At 41.1% G+C, this 22,753-nt stretch overlaps 1 protein-coding gene across 2 annotated transcripts; it reads left to right on the top strand.

Annotated features, from left to right (window-relative positions):
- The first annotated feature begins 7,472 nt into the window (after positions 1–7,472).
- LOC138663501 (oocyte zinc finger protein XlCOF22-like) lies at positions 7,473–22,117 on the top strand. 2 transcript variants are annotated; one of them, XM_069749737.1, is made up of 6 exons: positions 7,473–7,614; positions 7,744–7,923; positions 8,007–8,130; positions 8,236–8,333; positions 8,911–9,001; positions 16,440–22,117. In XM_069749737.1, exons 1-6 carry the CDS (start codon positions 7,537–7,539, stop codon positions 17,795–17,797), a joined length of 1,929 nt encoding a protein of 642 aa, XP_069605838.1. In that variant the 5' UTR covers positions 7,473–7,536; the 3' UTR covers positions 17,798–22,117. The 2 variants fall into 2 exon arrangements, with proteins under 2 accessions (XP_069605838.1, XP_069605837.1); XM_069749736.1 differs by having other exon boundaries at positions 16,437–22,117.
- The last annotated feature ends 636 nt before the right edge of the window (positions 22,118–22,753 follow it).

Here is a 22,753-nt window from a genome sequence, read left to right as displayed (position 1 = left end):
TCCACAGTACTGGCATCTCTGTTAAAAAAGGTATTTTCACACTACCACCATACCCCCCCACACAGTATAATGTTCCTACAGTACCGCTATACCCCCACACACACTATAATGTTCCTACAGAACCTCCATCCCACCACACACAGTATAATCTTCTCATTGTACCGCCATACCCCCACACACACTGTATTTTGTTCTCACAGTACCGCCATACCCCCACACACAGTATAATGTTCCTACAATACCTCCATCCCACCACACACAGTATAACCTCATAGTACCACCATACCCACCACACACAGTATAATGTTCTCACAGTACCGCTATCCCACCACACCCACACAAAGTATAATCTTCTCATAGTACCGCCACACCCCCATACACAGTATAATGTTCTCACAGTACCTCCATCCCACCACACACAGTATAATCTTCTCATAGTACCGCCATACCCCCACACACAGTATAATGTTCCTACAGTACCGCTATATCCCCACACACATTATAAAGTGGCTTCCCGCAGACACAGGATAATGTTTTCACAGGACAGGCATTCCCCTCACACACAGTATAATGTCCCCACAGTACTGCCATCCCCCCACTCTCTAATGTTCCCACAGTACTGCTCCATACATGCACAATATGGTACCATCCACCTCACTGACTACCTCCGACTACCCACAATTAATAAAATATTCACTTAGCCTCATTCTTGGTGCAAATACTGATGAACCCAGGATCTATGAGATATTTACCATACGATAGTTGGATAGGCAGGATTGTATCATCCAAAACGATAGCTCACTCGGTTGCTATGATGCCTATGAATTGACAGGGCTCGTGGGGTGTGGTATTGGTAACCCTCTCCTTCTAATCATCAAAATTTCAGCGATATCCACATTCCCATGATGGTGATACTGCTGAATAGATTAGTGAATCAGGGAGTCGAAAGCTCCTGATCCAACATTCAGCCTTCGCTTCTGATTCAGAGACTCCGTGCACTGCAGGCACAATGATGTCACTACATCACACCTGTAGTATTGAGCCTCAGTACTCACACCGCACAGACCAGAGCAGCGCACCTCAGGAACTGGGTTGGCTGAGTAGTGTGCGTATCTTTTTTATCAGGAATTGTGAAGGCATCCTATTAAGAGGAGAATGTAAGTCCGCAAGGACAGGGTCCACTCCCCTCTGTACCAGTCTGTCACTGTAAATTTGTTTACTGTAAATTATATCTATTGATATGTAACCCCTTTCTCATGTACAGCACCATGGAATTAATGGCGATATAAATAAATAATAATAATAATATTAAGAGAAGAGCTGTTGGGACTCTCATACTGAATGTGTGGCTGTTAGCGGCCATTATACTGGGGTTGTGGTGGACTATAAATGCCTCCACACTGAGTAGGGGTTTTTATTTTGAGTAGCAGTTTGTGGTGGCCATAATTAGAGATGAGCGAATATGTTCGGAAAACGATCACCAAACATAAATGTGGCACAAATATGGTACATTCGGATTCATGATTGGTAACACAAGCATTTTTCTTAAGATCGGAAAAAGTCAGTAACAGTCGGTAAAAGACAGAAGCTGGCAATACATGTGCCGCTTTTAGTAAAGTCACAGGAACCAATGTGGGAGACTGGAGTTCAAATCTTGGCTCTGCCCTGTTGGACATAATATACCAGTAGTGGTCTATAACACTATGGTGCCTACCCCAATAAACATGAGTTTCAGGAGCAAAGAGAGTCATGCCGGCTCGGATGACGCCTGGATTAACAAGGTCCGCGTCAGATGTCGAGGAACCAGGACAATCTGATGATAAATGGGATACTGGACCAAACCATACATGGACGAGGCTTGATAACCTGGATCTGGTGAAATGCTACTATAACAGCAGACCAAATGAAAGAGGATACATAAAGCGTATGAGGAAACTCTGGATGGATACAAAACCTGCATGTCCACTAACTGAGAAACTACTAGTCACCCAACGTTTCAATATCATAAAGAGAAAGCATTTATCACAACTTGAGATGGATCCACTGAACTGCAAATCCACCCCATATGAAGACCTGGAAAAACATCATGTGCAACTCCTTGAAGATCCTGATCCAACCCTGCAGCTAGAGAGCACTGCAGCTGGTCGGAAACAGAAGATGTTAGATAAACTAAATACCATCAATACCAGAGATCAACTATCAAGGCTCAGCAAAGAAACACCACCAGACAGTATGCTAGAGGATGCTAATAGAGCAGCTCTTGCATCAATACCTACCACCGCCATAACTCAAAGTAATAACCTGATATATGCTACTGCCTCATCATGGAAATGCTTGGCTATACAACCAGCAAGAACAACAGAAGTATGTGCCCCCTTGGAAAAGAAGACTGTAGACAAAGATCAAGGCACCACAAAGGGAAGTCACCCAACTATCATAAATACAGAAGTGTGTAAAGATCAAGAATAAGACCAAGCTGGACAAGTACAAAGGCCTGACCCCAACTGAAGAGACTGCTAAACAAAGGCTCACAGCACTTGCTTTAAAACTAGGGAGATACATTAGAGAAGCTGAGGCCAAGAATATAAATGCCCTGTTCTCTAAAGCAGGGGTCCCCAACTCCAGTCCTCAAGGCCCACCAACAGGTCATGTTTTCAGGATTTCCTTTGCATTGCACAGGTGATGCAATTATTACCTGGGCAAAACTAAGGAAATCCTGAAAACATGACATGTTGGTGGGCCTTGAGGACTGGAGTTGGGGACCCCTGCTCTAAAGAACCATCACAAATACAGCAACTCCACCAATAGCAGAGACTGAACAATACTGGAGGAACATATGGGAGAAGGAAAAAAACACCACCAGTGCAATGTGGCTGCAATAATTGAGAATGAAACACCGCAACCACCTAGAGCAAGAACCAGTCACCATTACAGAAGCAGACATCCAACAGTGGGTCAAGAACATGAAGAGCTAGACAGCACCTGGCCCAGACATGATCCTCTCCTACTGGCTAATGAAATTCACAGTGATACATGAATGCATGGCAAAGCAGATGTACCAACTGCTAGAAGCAGGCCACCACCCAGCTAGGCATACATATGGAAGAACAATACTGATCATGAAGGATCCTCACAAAGGAACATTTCCATCCAACTACTGCCCAATAAGATGACTTACAACAACATGGGATCTTCTGTCAGGCATCATAGCCACCAAACCACAGAACCATATGAACCAGTACATGAATCCAGCTCTGAAAGGCATTGGGACTGACACCAGATGCTCTAAGCACCAGCTCCTAGTAGATAGAGCAGTCTCTGAAGACTCAAGATCCAGAAAGACCAATCTCAGCAAAGCCTGGATTGACTACAGGAAAGCCTATGACTCAATGCCACACACGTGGATCTGTGAATGCCTGGCTTTGTACAATGTCAACAGGAAATTAAGAACCTTCCTCAAAAACTCAATGGGGCTATGGAGAACAACATTGGAAGTCCACTCAAGACAACTAGCACAAGTGACCATCAAGTGTGGCATATAACAAGGTGGTGCACTGTTCCCTTTGCTGTTCTGCATAGGCTTGAATCCCCTCAGTCAGATAATTACTAACGGCCCCATACACATGAGATAAAAGTTGGCTGAACGGTCATTTGGCAGACGGCCATCTCTCCCGACTCCCCCATACACACAAATATTCCAGCTTTCCTGTGGTCTGTATGAAAGAGTCGCCTCCAGACTCCTCTAGCGGAGGATTATCTACAGGAAGAATAAACGGATTATCCTCTGAAATTCAGGATGTCAGATCCTTCTCTGCCCTGACATCATCTGTCGGGAGGCCCCAAATACATTATATGGTCAGACAAACCCCCAAAATCAGTACATTCCTGTAACTTTATTCTAATATATATGGGGGCGGTAAAAGGTAACTTATTGGACGCTGCCTCTGGCCCGGCCTAATAGACCTGCGTACATTGCAGCCCTGTCATCATTATTAGGCATGTAAGTATCGTAATAACTAGGCCACCCCATACTGTCGAGTACTTGGAGGCGGGGGGGCATTCAGCCAGACTCTGTCACACCTTCTTAGATGTAATGTTTGCTTTTCACAGCATCAAGTGGTTAAACTGCTAGGGTTTTTGTTGAAGCCTCATCTGTGCTGTCCCTGTGGTGTACATCTATGTTCTGGTGCACAAAAAGAATTTCTTTTTAATAAATGTTGAACATGTTAAAAATTATAAAATGTGTCTTCTGCTTTTTCCATGTTCTTTTTCTTTTTACAAGAATTGTTGGAGCCAATTTCCTTTTGAAACATTTTAATATGTTTCTTTTTTCTGGTGTTTTTCCTGTAATATAGGAAAGCCTAAGGCCAGAAATAAACCCCATAAATCACGGTACATGGAGACTTTGGTATCAGATCATTTCTGTCCGCGTTGATTGTGGAAACAAAAAAGCTTTTATTAAAGCCTGAAACTTCTGCGTGTGAATCAGACCTGAGATCTAACGTGATAGAAGATTACAGTGCAGGGAAGACGGGAAACCTTCATATGCAGTACAGATGGAATAAATAAAACGTAACTTTTATTGAAACTAAAGCCACACAAAAGAAAACTAAACCAAACACCCAAGTGAAATAAAAACTGAGGCAAAGTCTCAATCATATGGTATGGTGACCACAGAAACAAGTAGTAAAAACAGGAACAATCTCACCAGTTCCTGTCCTGCAGGACAGCTTTGAGGGTGGCAGGACTCTGTGCCCCTCCTTTTAGCATTTAGGCACTCTAGCTTTATGCACAAGCAAGTCCCCTGATGAATCGGCTTGGATGAAACGCGTCGGGACGAACCTTATAGGGAGAGTGCAGGGCATGTTTATACAGGGGTAGCTGTGGACTGCCCTTGTAAGGGCAGGAGCTTTGGGGTTGGCATACTGATAGCCCCATAGGGACTGACATAGGGTTTGTTGTCCCCCTTCTGATTTACCGGATTAACCTCGGACTAGAGATCATCCGGTGCTCCTGTGCCTACACCGTGGAACTGGTGAGATTGTTCCTGTTTTTACTACTTGTTTAGCCACCAGTAGCACTGTTTATAGTTTATGCTACTTTTGATGGCTTTGTTTAGTGTCTGCTCATGTAACTAGGTTGTACGCTGTGCGGCTGTCTGTGGTTATTTCTACTTCAGCTCCTTTAGTTATCACCTAGTTTTTGTTTTGTTTTCTCTGTATTTCTTGTAGAGGAATCATTCAGTCCTATGAGGGGACAACTAGTCTCTGTGGTCACCATACCATATGATTGAGACTTTGCCTCAGTTTTTATTTCACTTGGGTGTTTGGTTTAGTTTTCTTTTGTGTGGCTTTAGTTTCAATAAAAGTTACGTTTTATTTATTCCACTTATGCTTTGTTAGAGACCTTTTATGGTGGTATTATCTATGTGACTACCAGTCTATATATAGAGTTTGCTTTTTTCTATACAGTACAGACCAAAAGTTTGGACACACCTTCTCATTCAAAATTTTTTTGTATTTTCATGACTAAGAAAATTGTACATTCACACTGAAGGCATCATAACATGAATTAACACTTAACAAAAAAGTGTGAAACAACTGAAAATATGTCTTATATTCTAGGTTCTTCAAAGTAGCCACCTTTTGCTTTGATGACTGCTTTGCACACTCTTGGCATTCTCTTGATGAGCTTCAGGAGGTAGTCACTGGGAATGATCTTCCAACAGTCTTGAAGGAGTTCCCAGAGATGCTTAGCACTTGTTGGCACTTTTGCCTTCACTCTGCGGTCCAGCTCACCCCAAACAATCTCGATTGGGTTCAGGTCTGGAGACTGTGGAGGCCAGGTCATCTGGTGTAGCACCCCATCACTCTCCTTCTCGGTCAAATAGCCCTTACACAGCCTGGAGATGTGTGTTTGGGGTCATTGTGCTGTTGAAAAATAAATGATGGTCCAACTAAACGCAAAGCGGATGAAATAGCATGCCGCTGCAAGATGCTGCGGTAGCCATGCTGGTTCAATATGCCTTCAATTTTGAATAAATCCCCAACAGTGTCACCAGCAAAGCACCATCACACCTCCTCCTCCATGCTTCACGGTGCGAACCAGGCATGTAGAGTCTATCCGTTCACCTTTTCTGCATCGCACAAAGACACGGTGGTTGGAACCAAAGATCTCAAATTTGGACTCATCAGACCAAAGCACAGATTTCCACTGGTCTAATGTCCATTCCTTGTGTTCTTTAGCCCAAACAAGTCTCTTCTGCTTGTTGCCTGTCCTTAGCAGTGGTTTCCTAGCAGCTATTTTACCATGAAGGCCTGCTGCACAAAGTCTCCTCTTAACAGTTGTTGTAGAGATAAGTCTGCTGCTAGAATTCTGTGTGGCATTGACCTGGTCTCTAATCTGAGCTGCTGTTAACCTGCGATTTCTGAGGCTGGTGACTCGGATACACTTCTCCTCAAAAGCAGAGGTGACTCTTGGTCTTCCTTTCCTGGGGTGGTCCTCATGTGAGCCAGTTTCTTTGTAGCGCTTGATGGTTTTGGCACTTGGAGACACTTTCAAAGTTTTCCCAGTTTTTCGACTGACTGACCTTTATTTCTTAAAGTAATGATGGCCACTCGTTTTTCTTTTCTTAGCTGTTTTTTTTTTTCCATAATACAAATTCTAACAGTTTATTCAGTAGGACTATCAGCTGTGCATCCACCAGACTTCTGCACAACACAACTGATGGTCCCAACCCCATTTATAAAGCAAGAAATCAAACTTATTAAACCTGACAGGGCACACCTGTGAAGTGAAAACCATTGCCGGTGACTACCTCTTGAAGCTCATTAAGAGAATGCCAAGAGTGTGCAAATCAGTAATCAAAGCAAAAGGTGGCTACTTTGAAGAACCACCTATTTCAGTTGTTTCACACTTTTTTGTTAAGTATATAATTCCACATGTGTTAATTCATAGTTTTGATGCCTTCGGTGTGAATGTACAATTTTCTTAGTCATGAAAATACAGAAAAATCTTTGAATGAGAAGGTGTGTCCAAACTTTTGGTCTGTACTGTAGACGGCCAGTGGTGATGGAGTCAGTGATGGACTCTGGCCAAATATGTTTCTAGAGCCATAGTAGAAGATGAAGATGTCGTCCTCATCATGAAGTAGTTATTTCTCATGTCGCCTGTAATGAATATCTCCTGCAGTATTGCTAATGCCGATTCCAGTGTCGGTAAATGAGACGAGAATTAGCGTTATGGAAGATGAGTCTATGAGAGACATATTCAGCTGCCGACTCCGAGGAAGAAACTGCATGTTGTCTGTGGCCTAAATATATAGGTTTTATTAGTAGATGTAAAGAAGAATACTAAATACTGTGAAATAATAAATCTCCTCATATGTTTCCCTTATTATCGCCAGTAATTGTATTATTACACAGGATTTTTATGATGTTAAATCGTCATCTTCTTCTCATTCAGGTCTCTACAATGTTGCATCCTCTCAGTGAAGATCTTCTATTTAAGTGAATTTTCCTGATTTACCCATCAAGGATGGATATGGACAGAGACAAGATGGTGGAGAGGATATTACACCTCACCCTAGAGATCCTCTTCCGGCTTACTGGAGAGGTGAGAGATTCTGATGACGTCACATTACATCATTCTTATCTATGGGAATAACAGATGGACAGAACTGAAGAGGTGAGGACTCTGGAAATGTCTGTAGTGAGTTTTATTAATGTGTCTCTCCATAAGCAGGATTACACAGTGGTGAAGAAGACCTCTAGTGAGCGATGTCAGGAACCTGTGTCTGAAGAATGGGGAAGACTCCTGAGCCCAATCACGGGGCCTCCACCTTACCCCCTGATCCATGAGGACATCAATGACCAGAAGATCCTAGAACTCACCTACAAGATGATTAAGCTGCTGACAGGAGAGGTGACCCTGCTGGGAATGCTGGGACATTATACAGTAACGCTATGAAGGGACCAGGGGGATGACGGTATCATTGTATGTGTCAGGTTCCTATAAGGTGTCAGGATGTCGCTGTCTATTTCTCCATGGAGGAGTGGGAGTATTTAGAAGGACACAGAGATCTGTACAAGAACATCATAATGGAGATTCCCCAGCCCCTCACATCTCCAGGTAATAGACAGGACTAAATATTATTATTATTATGACTAAATACATACAGACTGTAATTATCTATATGTAAAGAATGAATTCACTCCCAGTATGTGTTTCCTCCAGATCTATCCAGTAAGAGGACAAAACCAGAGAGATGTCCCCGTCCTCTTCTTCCACAAGACTGCAAGCAAGAAGATCCCAATGCTCCTCAGGATCATCAGGTAGGTGGAGAGAAGGTGTCAGGAGATCTCGCCTATGATGTGTAGACGCAGGTGAAGGTCTTTTATTATTATTATTATTATACATTTTTATAGCGCCATTTATTCCATGGCGCTTTACATGTGAATACGAGGCAAATATAGACAAATACATTAAACATGAGCAGATAACAGGCACACGGGTACATAAGGAGGGAGGACCCTGCCCGCGAGGGCTCACAGTCTGCAGGGGATGGGTGATGAAACACTAGGAGAGGGTAGGGCAGGTTGCGCGGCGGTTCAATAACTTCAGGATCACTGCACTGTAGGCTTGTCGGAAGAGGTGGGTCTTCAGGTTCTTTTTGAAGGTTTCTATGGTAGGCGAGAGTCTGATGTGTTGGGGTAGAGAGTTCCAGAGTATGTGGCAAGCACGGGAGAAGTCTTGGATGCGGTTGTGTGCTCAGTCTTGTTTTATCCACCAGTATTATATGTTTTATACTTGTGTAATGAGAACAGTGGAGATGGCAGGATCAGAGCTGATCATAGATGTGATCATAGATGTGACTTCTCCATCTGTCGGTGACTTTTATATTTGTTTCAGGGTGAAGATCTGACCCATATTAATACTACAGAGACATATGTGAGGGGTGATGAGTGGTGTAAAGAGGAGATTCCCACATATGACTACCCAAGTGAGTAGTAACCACTAAATGCAGAAAAGTCACAGATTCTTCTCAGTCACCGGCTGTGGCTGCTTTATCGGTGATGTAGTCCGGCGTATTACCATGATCACCATTTTGCCTCCTGACCACAACCTTCTCCTCCACCCAAAACTTTTCAAATGACTTTGGTCATTGAAAGCCATTTTCTATAGAACTTACAACCTGGTAGATCCACGTATCCCCTGGGTTTAGGAGACTCTGTTATCTGCCCAGATCTGTAAATTGCAAAGCCAAATGACAGCGTACGTAGAATGTGCTGACAAGATAGAAAATCACTTGCAGAAAAATATTATGATGGGCCTGTAGGGCTTCTTTCACATTTCCATCGTTTGGCTTCCGTCCAAATGGGTCGTTCTGTGCAAAAAACGCATCCTGCAAAGTTGCCCGCAGGATGCGTTTTTTGCACATAGACTTGTATTACCGATGCATCCCAACGTATGGACACACGTTCCATACGTCGTGCACTGTATGCGTCGGTATATGGCGGACCGTCGTAGCGAAAAAACGTTCAAGGGAACGTTTTTTCGTACGTCGGGTCCTGAATTTCCTACCGCGCATGCGCAGACGGAACTCCGCCCCCTCCTCCCCAGGACTTTAGAATGAGCAGCGGATGCATTGAAAAACTGCATCCGCTGCCCACATTGTGCCGAATTTTCACAACATCCGTCAGTACGTCGCACAGACGCTTAGCGACGGAAATGTGAAAGAAGCCTTAGCGACAGCCCTGTACCGACGGAAGTGTGAAAGCAGCCTAAGAGAAAGCGGAGGGTAATGATGCTGTTGGCTTCCTAGAACCCTGAGATCTTATTGGATGAATCTCCCTTTTCCCCCTTCTGTGCTACTGAATGTGCTCATATGGTCCCGACAAGACCAGGTCCAGTCTTTCTGGCCAAACTTCACTTTTATGATCGACATCATTAAATGTGCAGTGAGTTATTGTGAATTTCTGTACAATAACAGAGTTTCCCTTTATCCTGACTTTTCAATTTGTATTAAACTAACTCCAAGGAGGATTGTGATAATCTACATAAACACATCACACCTGTGCCATAATTTATCTCTGAGCTGTGCGTGGCTGATGGCTGTAATATACATTTATTCCCGCCTGCAGGAGATGTGTTGGCTCCGGCCCTGGTTTCATGGATTCACTCCACCTCATAAATTACATTGTTTTTGATCCTAAGAAATTCAGATTACTGCACAATCTCTCCTGAAATGGGGAGCAATATTATTTTGTGTAATCTTCTGGTCAGGATTCATAGTAGCTCCAATGGTACACCATAAATGAATGCAACTCTGGTTTACTGTTTTTTAATCTGTATTTGTAGTTTTCAGTTAATGAGATTTTTGTGCTCTGGGGCGGGGCTGTGGGCGGGGCGTTATGTGGTGGGCGGGGCTGTGGGCAGGGCTTTATGTGGTGCTCTGCTTACATATTCATCTGCATTGGCTTATGACAGGTCGCTGATCCCTCACTGACCTGCCCCCCATTTTTACATAATGCGTATAATAGTGTTGATATTATTGTTGATAATGCCTATAATTTTGTGGCTGAGTGGCTTAGAAAAAAAAAATACATCCAGCAAAATGACACCAGCAGGGCCTTTCCAGTAGCATCTATCGCTTACTTATAGATTCTACTACGCAGGCGCCGCCATCGACCTCATGACCTGTTATAATCCAATACAGATGCATAAGTAATCAGCGCACCATGGGTTGAACTAGATGGACTTAGTCTTCCTTCAACCTTAATAGCTATGTTACTATGTTACCACATAAAACCCCGCCCACAGTCCCGCCCCAGAGCAGGAGAATCTCATTAACTGAAACATACAAACACAGATTAAACAACAACCACAAGACGGATTTCATCACCAGGTATCATTGTAATCAGTATAACGGCACCGACCTGACAGTGTCTGTAGGCTACTGTGCACAATCCTGCTGACAGGTTCCCTTTAAGACATCTCCACTCTGCACTATTATATACAGTTTTCTTTAAATGTGTAATATTTCTTCTTGAAACTCATCTGACAGAAAATATTGGACCTTCCGATAGTTTAGATTGTGAAGTCACCGAGCTCCATATCTAATTACCCCAGAGAGGTTTCACCACTAGCTACTCATTTATTACAGATGGAGACTGTTCAGTTTGAGCATTTCAGTAGATGTTATTGTCTATAGTCACAGTTTTTGATTGCAGTAGTGTCCGAAATACTCTGATTTAACATCTTCCCGCGGCCAGTTTTGTGTTCCTAATCAGGCCCCAGTTTTACAATCTGACGTGTGTCACTTTATGTGGTGATAACTTTGGAATTATTCACAAAGGATAATAGAAAACAAATGGATCTTACAAATTATTTTTCAACTTCTCACAATACCCTACATTCAATTGTACACTACTCTCTGGGCACATGGCAGTGTTCAGAAGGGAAGGAGCGCCATTTAGCTGTTTGAATGCAGATCTAGCTGGAATAGTTTGCAGACACAATGTATTGGAGGCACTGTTCGTGGTCAACTAAAAGCTGCTCAAAAGATCTCCACCATTAACATGCGTGGTACTATCTTCTCTGCTTTCCTTATCCCAAGGATTGCCTTGCTCATCGATCTTTAACACCATTACATGGATCTGGACTTACACTAGGACCCCTAGGCTTGGACCATGGTGTTACCTGCTATTCTGTGGAAATAGATGGCCTGAAGAATAGTCAGGTAGCAGGGTCAGAACCGGAAGGACAGAATACAGAATCAGAAGGCACTAGAGTAGTCAGTAAACGGGCCACAATCACAACAGTAAACAAATACACAAGCCTCAAGCTGAGCACAGAGGACTGAACCAGAGGAGAACAACGCTGTTTCTGGCAGATTCCGACCATGTGCTTTGAGCTTTAGTAGGGTGTGGTACTTTCCAATTGGCTGAAGTAGGGAGCAGATTACTCCAGCTGGACAGCAGGAACAGATCCAAGATGAGATTGGACACACCATATGCAGAAGCCCTAATATGACTAAATGATAGAAAACCAGAGTAGTCAAAATCCCCATAAAGTGATATCACGTTATAAATTAATTCAATGAGGGTTATAATCTATACATATGTGGTCAAAATTGTTAGTACCTCTCGTTTAATGGCAGAAAGACCTACAATGGTCACAGAAATAACTTGAATCTGACAAAAGTAATAAGAAATAAAAGATCTATGAAAATGGACAAATAAAAGTCAGCCATGCTTCCACAGAATTTTTCAAAAAATAAAACTCATGAAATAGGCCTGGACAGCAATGATAGTACCCCTGAAAATAATGTGACAAAAGGGACATGTTAAATCACGGGGTGACCACTAATTAGCATCACGAGTGTCTACAATCTTGGATTCAGTGAGTGCGCCTGTATATAGGGCTACAGATACTGACTTTCCATAAATATTTATTTCATAAAAATAACAATTTTCATTGAAAACATATTACACAAAAATCACAAAAAACCTGACAAAACAGCTTATCAATGACAAGGCACATTAGAGATCTTCTGTGTGAAGGACACAAAAACAATGTCACTGAGAAAAAGCAGGCTGGGCAAGAAAACAGAGGTCATAAATCTTCAGCTCAATAAACTTCAATGCAATAGCAAAAAAGTGCATAGTGCAAATAAAGTACAAACATTATACCAATTATCCGAAAAAGTAGAGTGCTTAATGTGGGAGAGTGTACATCACTCTAAATAAACCCATTAGCCAAATATCACTACTAGAGATGAGCGAATATACTCTTTGCTCGGGTTTTCCCAAGCACGTTCGAGTGGTCTCCAAATATTTGTGACTACTCGGTGATTTAGTTTTCCTTGCCTCAACTGCATGATTTACAGCTTATAGCCAGCCTGAGTACATGTGGGGGTTGCATGGTTGATAGGGAATCCCCTCATGTAATTAAGCTGTCTAGTAACCGCAAATCATGCAGCTACGGCAACAAAAACTAAATCTCCGAGCAGTCACAATTTACTCGGAGACCATCCGAGTGTGCTCGGGAATACCCGAGCAACGAGTATATTCGCTCATCACTAATCACTACCCTAGGGATAAAAGCGACACTCAAAGTCCTGCTCACCCATATCGCTTGTCAGCTTCCAAGTGTAATATTTCAACTGCTTATGTTTAAAGACTATGGAAAAACGACTACATTCAGCACAAACTTTTGATTTTGAGTCCAATATATCTTGATGAAAGCGCTGGCCTTGATCCTCTGAGTTCTCAGGTTCTCCTTGAACTTGTCAATATGAGTGTCAAGTATATGGACTTTGGGAGACATTTTGCATCTTATTATGGTGTAATTCTTTATGAGAGTCTGAACCAACTGCACATAGTTTTCAGCCTTGTGATTACCCAGGAAGCCATGAACAACTGCAACAAACTGTTCAAAGCCATTTTCTCCATCCTGTTCAGCAGCTTGGCGAACTCGTCACATTCTATGATTTTCTTGATCTGTGGTCCGATGAAGATACCAGCTTTAACCTTTTCCTCCGACAGCTTTGGAAAGAGATCGTGGAAGTACTTGAAAGCTGCTGACTCCTTGTCAAGAGCCACGACAAATTGCTTGATGAGGCCTAACTTGATGTACAGTGGTGTCATCAGCACCTTCAGAGGTTCTATCAGCGGCTCCCACTTGATGTTGCTCTTCCCCACAGAGAACTTGGTCCGCTGTGGCCAGTCCTGTCTGTGATAGTGCACCTCAGTGTCACCACTCTCTCAGAGGCAAAGGAAATTTTGTGAAACCGCCTTGAAGGCCCATCAGGAATGACACCATTTTGAAGTCTCCAATGACCTCCCATCCATAGTCATCATATTTCAAGGCACTCAGTAAGGCTGGTTTCACATTTGCGTTTTTTGCCGCTGCGTTTTAGCGCAAAAAAATGCATGCTTTTTTTCCCTATACTTAACATTAAAAACGCATGCGTTTTTTGCATGAATTTTGCCGCGTTTTGCCGCCGCATGCGTCTTTTCTATGCATGCGTTGTGTTGCAGAAATGCAACATGTAGTAATTTCTAGCGGCGTTTTTTTGCCACAAAAAAACCTATTGCTGTCTATTGAACGCATGCGTTTTTAAGCACATGCGTTTGCATGCGTTTTTAAACGCATGCTTTTTAATAGACAAACACAATAATACACACTGATAAGCCAACCCCAAACCTTAACCCTAACCATAAGGGATCCTAACCCTAACGGTTAGGGTTAGGATCCCTTAGGGTTAGGATCCCTTAGGGATAGGATTAGGGTTAGGATCCCTTAGGGATAGGGTTAGGATCCCTTAGGGTTAGGATCCCTTAGGGTTAGGGATAGGGTTAGGGTTAGGATCCCTTAGGGTTAGGGTTAGGATCCCTTAGGGTTAGGGATAGGATTAGGGTTAGGAACCCTTAGGGTTAGGGATAGGGTTAGGATCCCTTAGGGTTAGGATCCCTTAGGGTTAGGGATAGGGTTAGGGTTAGGATCCCTTAGGGTTAGGGTTAGGATCCCAAGGGTTACTAGGGATCCAAACCCTAACCCTAGCTATTTCTGTTTATAGTGGGTTTTCTTTTTGATTTTGATGATTGGCAGCTGTCACACACTTTTCATCATGCGTTTCAAAAACGCAAACGCAGAAAAAAACGCATGTAAACGCGTCAAAATGCCGCATTTGTATTAAAACATGCAAAAACACATGCGTCTAAAAAATGCAGCGTTTTAATGCATTTACATGCATTTTTTGCACCACATGCGTTTGCGTTTAAAACGCTGCGTTTTTAAACGCAAATGTGAAACCAGCCTAACATTTTGACACTGGTGTAGTCCTCTTTGAGATACACAGAGTGAGCCATAGGGAGAGACAGGTAGTTGTTTCCGTTGTGAAGCAGCATGGCTTTGAGGCTCCGAGATGAACTGGCTATGAATAGGCGCCATTTACTCGGGTTACAGGAGATACCTATAGCCTCAAAAAGACCAGCCACATTGTTGCAGAAGCACAACCCATCTTCTCGACAGAAGAAGTTGGAAAATGTTTGGTGACGCTTTCTCTGATCTGTGGCTTGCACATTTTCATCCAACAAGTTCCACTGCTTGAGCCTGGATATCAAAAGCTCAGCATTGGACTTGGTAAGACGAAGGTCTCTGATTAGATCGTTAACATCTCTCTGGTTAGGAAAGTATGGCCTTCTCTCCTCAACTGCATCGGTGAAAAAGTAATCTTGATCTACAATATCTTCATCGCTGTTCGACTTGCTGCTTTTTCCTGAAGATGGCTGATCCCTCTAAGAGGGAGTTGTAACAGGTATCTCGGGGCAGTGTGGTACTGGGTCAATGGAAGAAGAAATGTCTGAATAAATGATTTGAGGCGCATTCTTGCCTGTGCGACGTTTGGCAGGATCCACCATGCAGAAGTAGCAGTTGCTTGAGTGGTTGGTCATTTGCCGCCAAATTCGCTGGATAGCAAACTTCATGGCTCTTTTCTCCCCTGTGCCAACCTGTAACCTAGTAGATATAATTAATTATATAAATTCAAAAGCATGACATTTTACACATTACTTAATACATATTTTACTATAGTGCATTGACATATGTGAACATTTGGTCAATTGCAACTCCTTGAACTGTACTAGACCTAAATTATTGAAATTCTACAAAATAAAGCACTGCCATCTAAATGAGCAGCAATTGTTCACCTTACTTTCAAGAGTTTTCTTGCAATATTCGCATATGAAATGAGGTGCCCAGGACTTGTCTTGATCCCCGACAGGCATGCCGAAATATGCCTTGTAGGCCTCGCGCATCTTACAACTGCTTTCATGGAATACTTTCTCACTCTTGTTTTTATAAATTGTCAACGCACGTAGCAAAATGCATCTGCTGAGCGCAAATAACCTCTTGATGCCATCTAAAAATAATATTTGCTCTTTAACTACGATTCTTTATTCTCTTACTCAGCAATAACATAAACCGAAATGTTGGTTCGAGTCACCTGTGCTTTTATACTTGTATTACTACTATTGAACAGTCCGAAAATGTTCTAGAAAGATTCTAGACACTTCTAGATAATTCTGGAAAATTGTAGAAACTTCTGCACAATTCTAGCAGTTCAAGAATATTCTAGAAGACTACTCAGTATTGAATAAGAATCGAGGTTTTTACCTAAAACAGACAAGTTTCAAAATTTCATTGTCCTGATCACAGAAGCAAAGTTTTGGTGGAACAACAACTATTTTCTATTTGTTTTAGGCATAACGGGTTAGGAAAACACACTTTCTACCCTGGAAAAAAAAATTGTTACATAGCTTTAATTACACTTTTTACATAGCTTGCTATTTTTATGGACAGTTTAAGAAGAAATGTTCAAAAATATAAAACTCAAGGATATTTTATTAAAAAATATTTGTTTTTTATCTTAGCAGATGACTGTACCAGGAGATCAGAGGGACAGCTGACATCTTCAATTTTTAAATCTGATGATCTTGAGATCCTACAAGATACAACTGAAGTGAATGCCATTACTCCAGATATATCATCATCCATTCACAGCAAAGATCTGTCATCTGATCCTATGAAACAGGTCCCATCTTCTGATTCATTGCTAACTACTAAGGAAAATCTAAGTCACAAAAGAGGCATTAAAAAACAAACTGCTCCTAAAGCAAAGAAGTCATTTTCATGTTCAGAATGTGGGAAATGTTTTAACAAGAAATCAAATTTTGTTAGACACCAAAGAACTCACACAAGGAAGAAGCCATTTTCATGTTCAGAATGTGGGAAATGTTTTAACAAGAAATCACATTTTGTTAGACACCAAAGATCTCACACAGGGGAGAAGCCTTTTTCATGTTCAGAATGTGGGAAATGTTTTAAATGGAAAGCGCTTCTTGTTAGACACCAAAGAACCCACACAGGGGAGAAGCCTTTTTCATGTTCAGAATGTGGGAAATGTTTTAAATGGAAAGTGCATCTTGTTAGACACCAAAGAACCCACACAGGGGAGAAGCCTTTTTGCTGTTCTGAATGTGGGAAATGTTTTAGTGAGAAATCAGATTTGGTTAATCATCAGAGAGCTCACACAGGGGAGAAGCCTTTTTCATGTTCAGAATGTGGGAAATGTTTTAAATGGAAAGGGCTTCTTGTTAGACACCAAAGAACCCACACAGGGGAGAAGCCTTTTTGCTGTTCTGAATGTGGGAAATGTTTTAGCCAGAAATCAGGTTTGGTTAATCACCATAGAACTCACACAGGGGAGAAGTCATTTTCATGTCCAGAATGTGGGAAATATTTTAACCACAAATCACATTTTGTTACACACCAAAGAATTCACACAGGGGAGAAGCCTTTTTCCTGTTCAGAATGTGGGAAATGTTTTAACCAGAAAGCACTTCTTGTTGGACACCAAAGAACTCACACAGGGGAGAAGCCTTTTTCCTGTTCAGAATGTGGGAAATGTTTTGCACGTAAATCATTGCTTGTTACTCATCAGAGAACTCACACAGGGGAGAAGCCTTTTTCCTGTTCAGAGTGCGAGAGATGTTTTACCCTCAAACAGCATCTTGTTAGACACCAAAGAACCCACACAGGAGAGAAGCCTTTTTCATGTTCAGAATGTGGGAAATGTTTTACCCACAAAGGGAATCTTGTTACACACCAGAGAACTCACACAGGGAAGAAGCCTTTTTCCTGTTCAGAATGTGGGAAATGTTTTAACCAGAATACGCTTCTTGTTAGACATCAGAGCAGTCACACAGGGGAGAAGCCTTTTTCATTTTCTTAATGTGGGAAATATTTTACTTGGAAATCAACTGTTAATTAACATCAGAGACATCACATATGGGAGAAGCCTTTTTTATGTTGATAATGTTGGAATAGTTTTAACCAAAATTGAGTCTTCTGAAATGGGTTGTCTCTTGTCATTCCTCATATTTGCTGGGAAAAAAAGGATAAAACTGAACTTTACTAATTCAAAATGCAAAACTATACCCATAATTTACCCCCTGAACGTTAGTCAGTAGGTGACTAATAGAAAAAACATGTACCCCACTGTTCAGTATATAGGGTGAGGTGACGTATACACACTCACTCTCCAAGCCTCTCATTTCTATGGGTTTCATCGTCCTCACCAAAGGCGACTCATCAGGAGACTATTTAATATTGATATATAATCAAGCAAGACTAGACATAAAAAACTAAAATCATGTATCATGTTAACCGAAACAGTCAGAAAAGTAGCCACATATTGGCAGATTCCAGACCTCAAACTATATACTTTGTAAGTTTATAAGCTACTCCAGTGTCAGGATTAGATAGTATGTGAAAATACCGTATAATTCTTGTATTTTTTCTCCTAAGGGACTGCCCTAGTTTGATATTGTAACAGCTGTTAATTAGCAGTGCAGACAAATTGTCCTAGACTGAACTCCATTTCCACATGGCCCAATATGTACCACTCAGGGAAAACTTACCTGCTCCAAAGATCAATAGCAGCTTTTAACTATTGGCCATGCTGCAGTCTGTCAATGAATGAGTGCAATATCGTTATAAAGACTGTTGTAACGGTTTGCGTTCTTACCCAATGTCAGATATGCCAGATCACCAGTGATTCCAAATCAGGAGGTTACGCCCTTCATTGGCAAGCACGCTTGGAGAAAAAGGAAATCACACACAGATTGTGAGTAAAATCACTTTATCTGATGTAATGCAGCAAGAGGCAGTATTTTATACCATTTTCAAAAAATATAACTCTCAATGCAATTCTTGTAGCCCTCCCCGTTACCCCGGGTCATGCTGACCTTTATTTCCCAAGTACTCGGAACATGCTGTGGCTGACTATTGAGAACATATATGATAGGTATAAAATCATTGAAGAGAAGCCTCCCAGACTACTGCATCATGACTAGACACTAAACACATTCTAGCAATTAAAGGCAAAACATTAACCCTTCTATACCATCTGTTTAGAAGTTTTTCTGGGCTCTTTTGTTACCATTAATATTATCCGTCTCTTTGATTTGCCATCAGTTTCCTCCTGCGGCCATGTCCAGGGAGGTTGGCTACAGTCCCATGGATCTTACATTTCTGAATAATATGTGCAACTGTAGTCACAGGAACATCAAGGTGCTTGGAGATGGTCTTATAACTTTTACCTTTAACATGTTTGTCTATAATTTTCTTTCTAATCTCCGTCCTGAGACAACTCTTTCCTTCGCTTCCTCTGGTCTATGTTGAATATGATACACACCATATCACCAAACAGCACAGTGAGTATCTGAGAACAAAAACCACTGAAACATACTAATTAAACAGGTCCGATTACATACCTTTTCAAGGCACTAGATCAACATGATCAAGGACACTCCAAACTAGATAATTCCTGCACAAACACACAGAGTAACTGTCCAAAAATAATTATTTCAGAAAAATAAGAAAGTTTATTGAAAACATGATATTACAAGAAACTCACAAAAAATAAAAAATCATGATAAAAACAACTTATCAATGACAAGGCACATAGAGAGCTTCTGTGTGAAGGACAGAAAAACAGTGGCACTGAGAAAAAGCAGGCTGGGCAAGCAAACAGAGGTCATAAATCTCCACCTTAATAAACTTCAATGCAATAGCAAAAAAGTGCATAGTGCAAATAAGGTGCAAACATTATACCAATTATCTGAAAAAGTAGAGGGCTTAATATGGCTTAATGTGGGAGAGTATACATCACTCTAAATAAACCCATTAGCCAAATATCACTACCCTAGGGAAAAAAGCGACACTCAAACAAAGTCCTGCTTACCCAAGTCACCTGTCAGTCTGTGTCCAAGGCAGCCCTGATGCACGTTCAGAAGGCAGCCTCCTGAAGTAGCCCACGCCAAACGCGCATCGGGGCTGCCCTGGACACATGCTGACAGGTTACACAGATGCACACAGAATTCTTAGTTGAATTAGAATTATGAGAAGAAATTATTAAATCTTCATGATATTTAGTTGCCACTCTATTTAAAGCTCTATTTAACATCCAATGTGGATAATCCCCTTTTTTAATTTTTGCAGGACTGCTTTAGTTCTGTGTTTAAATTTTGCAAATTGTTACAATTACGCTTGCTTCTAGTGAACTCACCAACAGGTATGGACCTGATGGTATGTTTGGGATGACTACTTTTGGCATGGAGAATTGTATTGCCACTCATAGGTTTAGAGTAAGTTTGTTTGGAAATCTTGCAATTATGAGCACCACATAGCTTCAAATCAAGAAATGAAATTTGATCTTTTCTCAGAAACATGGGTGAACCTTGAATTCAGATCATTGGAATTAATGTAATGAATAAAATCTGGTATGGCAGATACATCGGCACCCCATATAATGAGAGTGTCATCAATGTATCTGCCATACCAGACAATGGCAGAAAAAAAGTATTAGAATCAGAAAACAAAAATTGATATTCCCAAAAAGCCATGACCAAGTTTACCAACAAAGGTGAGAATTTGGCACCCATGGCTACCCCAGTGCATTGTAAATAAAAACATTGATCAAAGGAAAAAAAATTGTGAGTTAACAAAAAAATGTAACCTGTAAAATATAATTAATTAAATCTTGGGAATAATTGCTATATCTGGTCAAGTGAAAATTCAATGGTTTTAATGCTAAATCATGTGGTATACATGTACATAGCGATATAACATCTACACTTAACCAGGTATAAGTTGCTGACCAGTTTCTGCTTGATAGAGCATTGAGAATGTCTCTGAAATCCTTGACATGTCCCGGTGTACGTTGAACTAATGGCTGGAGCAATGAATCCAGCCATTCACATAGATATTCATTTGCGGCCCCTATTCCAGAAACATTGGGTCTCATAGATGGAAAAGATCCTGGTTTATGTATTTTTGGTAATCCATGCAGGATGGGCAAAATAGGATGAGCAACTTGCAAAAATTCTGCCTGTTTTTGTGACAACTCACAAATTAAGTCCATCTTCAGTGATTCGATCAATTTCATCTTTGTATTTCACCGAAGAATTATATTGCAATTTTTTATATATCGAGTTGTCCATTAACATTGTCTCCATTGCATTTTTATAATCCTCAGAGTTCATGATAGCTATCACACCACCTTTATCAGACATTTTGATTGTTAGCTTCGTCAGCTTCGTTAATTCTGTAATAAAATCTTGATGTTTTTTAGACAAATTACTTTTATTGTTATTCCCTCTTGTATTATTTTTAAGCAGTTTTAATTCACGTTCTATTACCTCCTGGAATCTGTCCATGCAGTCAGATCGAGATTGAATCGGATAAAATGATGGATTCCTGAGTTTAAAGCTTGTGGACTGACTAATTGTATCACCTGAGTAGTTTGTTTGTGAACTCTCACCCATATACTCCCCCATATTCACCCCTGTATACTCCTATATACTCTCCCATATTCACCTCTGTATACTCCTATATAGCCCCCATAGTTACCCCTGCATACTCTTATATACTCCCCCCATATTCACCCCTGTACACTCCTATATACTCCCCCCTCATGTTCACTCCTGTATACTCCTATATACTCTCTCATATTCACCTGTATACTCCTATATACAGTACAGACCAGAGGTTTGGACACAACTCATTTAAAGATTTTTCTGTATTTTCATGACTATGAGGGTTGTGGATTCATGCTGGGGGCGTCGGGGCTATGAATTGACACATGTGGAATTGTATACTTGGCGAAGAGGTGTGAAACGGCTGGGAATGTGTCTTGTATTCTGGGTTCTTCGGGGTGGCCGCCTTTTGCTTTGGTGACTGCTTTGCACACTCTTGTCGTTCTCTTGATGAGCTTCAAGAGGTAGTCACCAGAAATGGTTTTCACTTCACAAGTGTGCCCTGTCAGATTTAATAAGTGGGATTTCTTGCCTTATAAATGGGGTTGGGACCACCAGAAGTCTGGTGGATACACAGCTGATAGTCTCCACTATCCCATAGAATGTAAGTCCGCAAGGACAGGGTCCTCTCCCCTCTGTACCAGTCTGTCATTGTAAATTTGTTTACTGTAAACGATATCTATAACCCTGTATGTAACCCCTTTCTCATGTACAGCACTATGGAATTAATGGTGCTATATAAATAAATAATAATAATAACTCAGTTCTTGAAGTGTTAATACTGAGTATTGTTCTTGAAAATCTAGCCCATGAAATTCATCAATAATTTCATCAGATGTTTGAATTGAACTAGAAAAATCTTCTTTAAATAAAGTTGTTGTTTTTTTACTGTCAAATCATATATAAATTTATTCACATCAAGAATAGTAGAAAATAAATTAAAGTCCTGATCCAAAGCAAAATTCAAACCATATGATAACACCTTCAGTTGTTTACATGATAAGCTTCTAGCAGACAAATTCAAAACATTATTAGGAATTCATTGTGAAGGTTTTCTGGTGGCATGTTGTCATGCCAGAATGTCTTTCTATGTTTGCGGCCTCCGCTCCTTGTACATTTTTTGAAAACCTCTGTGATTAATTAGTAGGGTGACTGGCTTCATTTAGTGAAGAAACAGGTGCACTGAAATTATCAGATGACTCATAATTGGAAGAGTTAAAGCTGACGTGTTTTTCTGGCATTTTTCTTGCCGGATTTTAAAATAGATGTCGGAGTTCTGAATTTGTCATCCGTAATATTCCAATCATAAACCTTATCGGAAGAATAATCATTCAGATCTCTCTGAAATTTGCGTTTTTTTTCTTTGCATA

The sequence above is a fragment of the Ranitomeya imitator genome, chromosome 2 (genome assembly GCF_032444005.1).
Source record: "Ranitomeya imitator isolate aRanImi1 chromosome 2, aRanImi1.pri, whole genome shotgun sequence".
In the NCBI taxonomy this organism is placed as follows: Eukaryota; Metazoa; Chordata; class Amphibia; order Anura; family Dendrobatidae; genus Ranitomeya; species Ranitomeya imitator.
This window is presented reverse-complemented; position numbering and strand designations above follow the sequence as displayed.

Excerpts from the sequence above, each read along its gene's own strand:
- LOC138663501 (XM_069749736.1), top strand. The coding sequence starts at position 7,537 with ATGGATATGGACAGAGACAAGATGGTGGAGAGGATATTACACCTCACC. Across the intron at positions 8,334-8,910 it reads ATGCTCCTCAGGATCATCAG|GGTGAAGATCTGACCCATAT; the intron begins GTAGGTGGAGAG and ends TATTTGTTTCAG. Across the intron at positions 9,002-16,436 it reads TCCCACATATGACTACCCAA|CAGATGACTGTACCAGGAGA; the intron begins GTGAGTAGTAAC and ends TTTTTATCTTAG.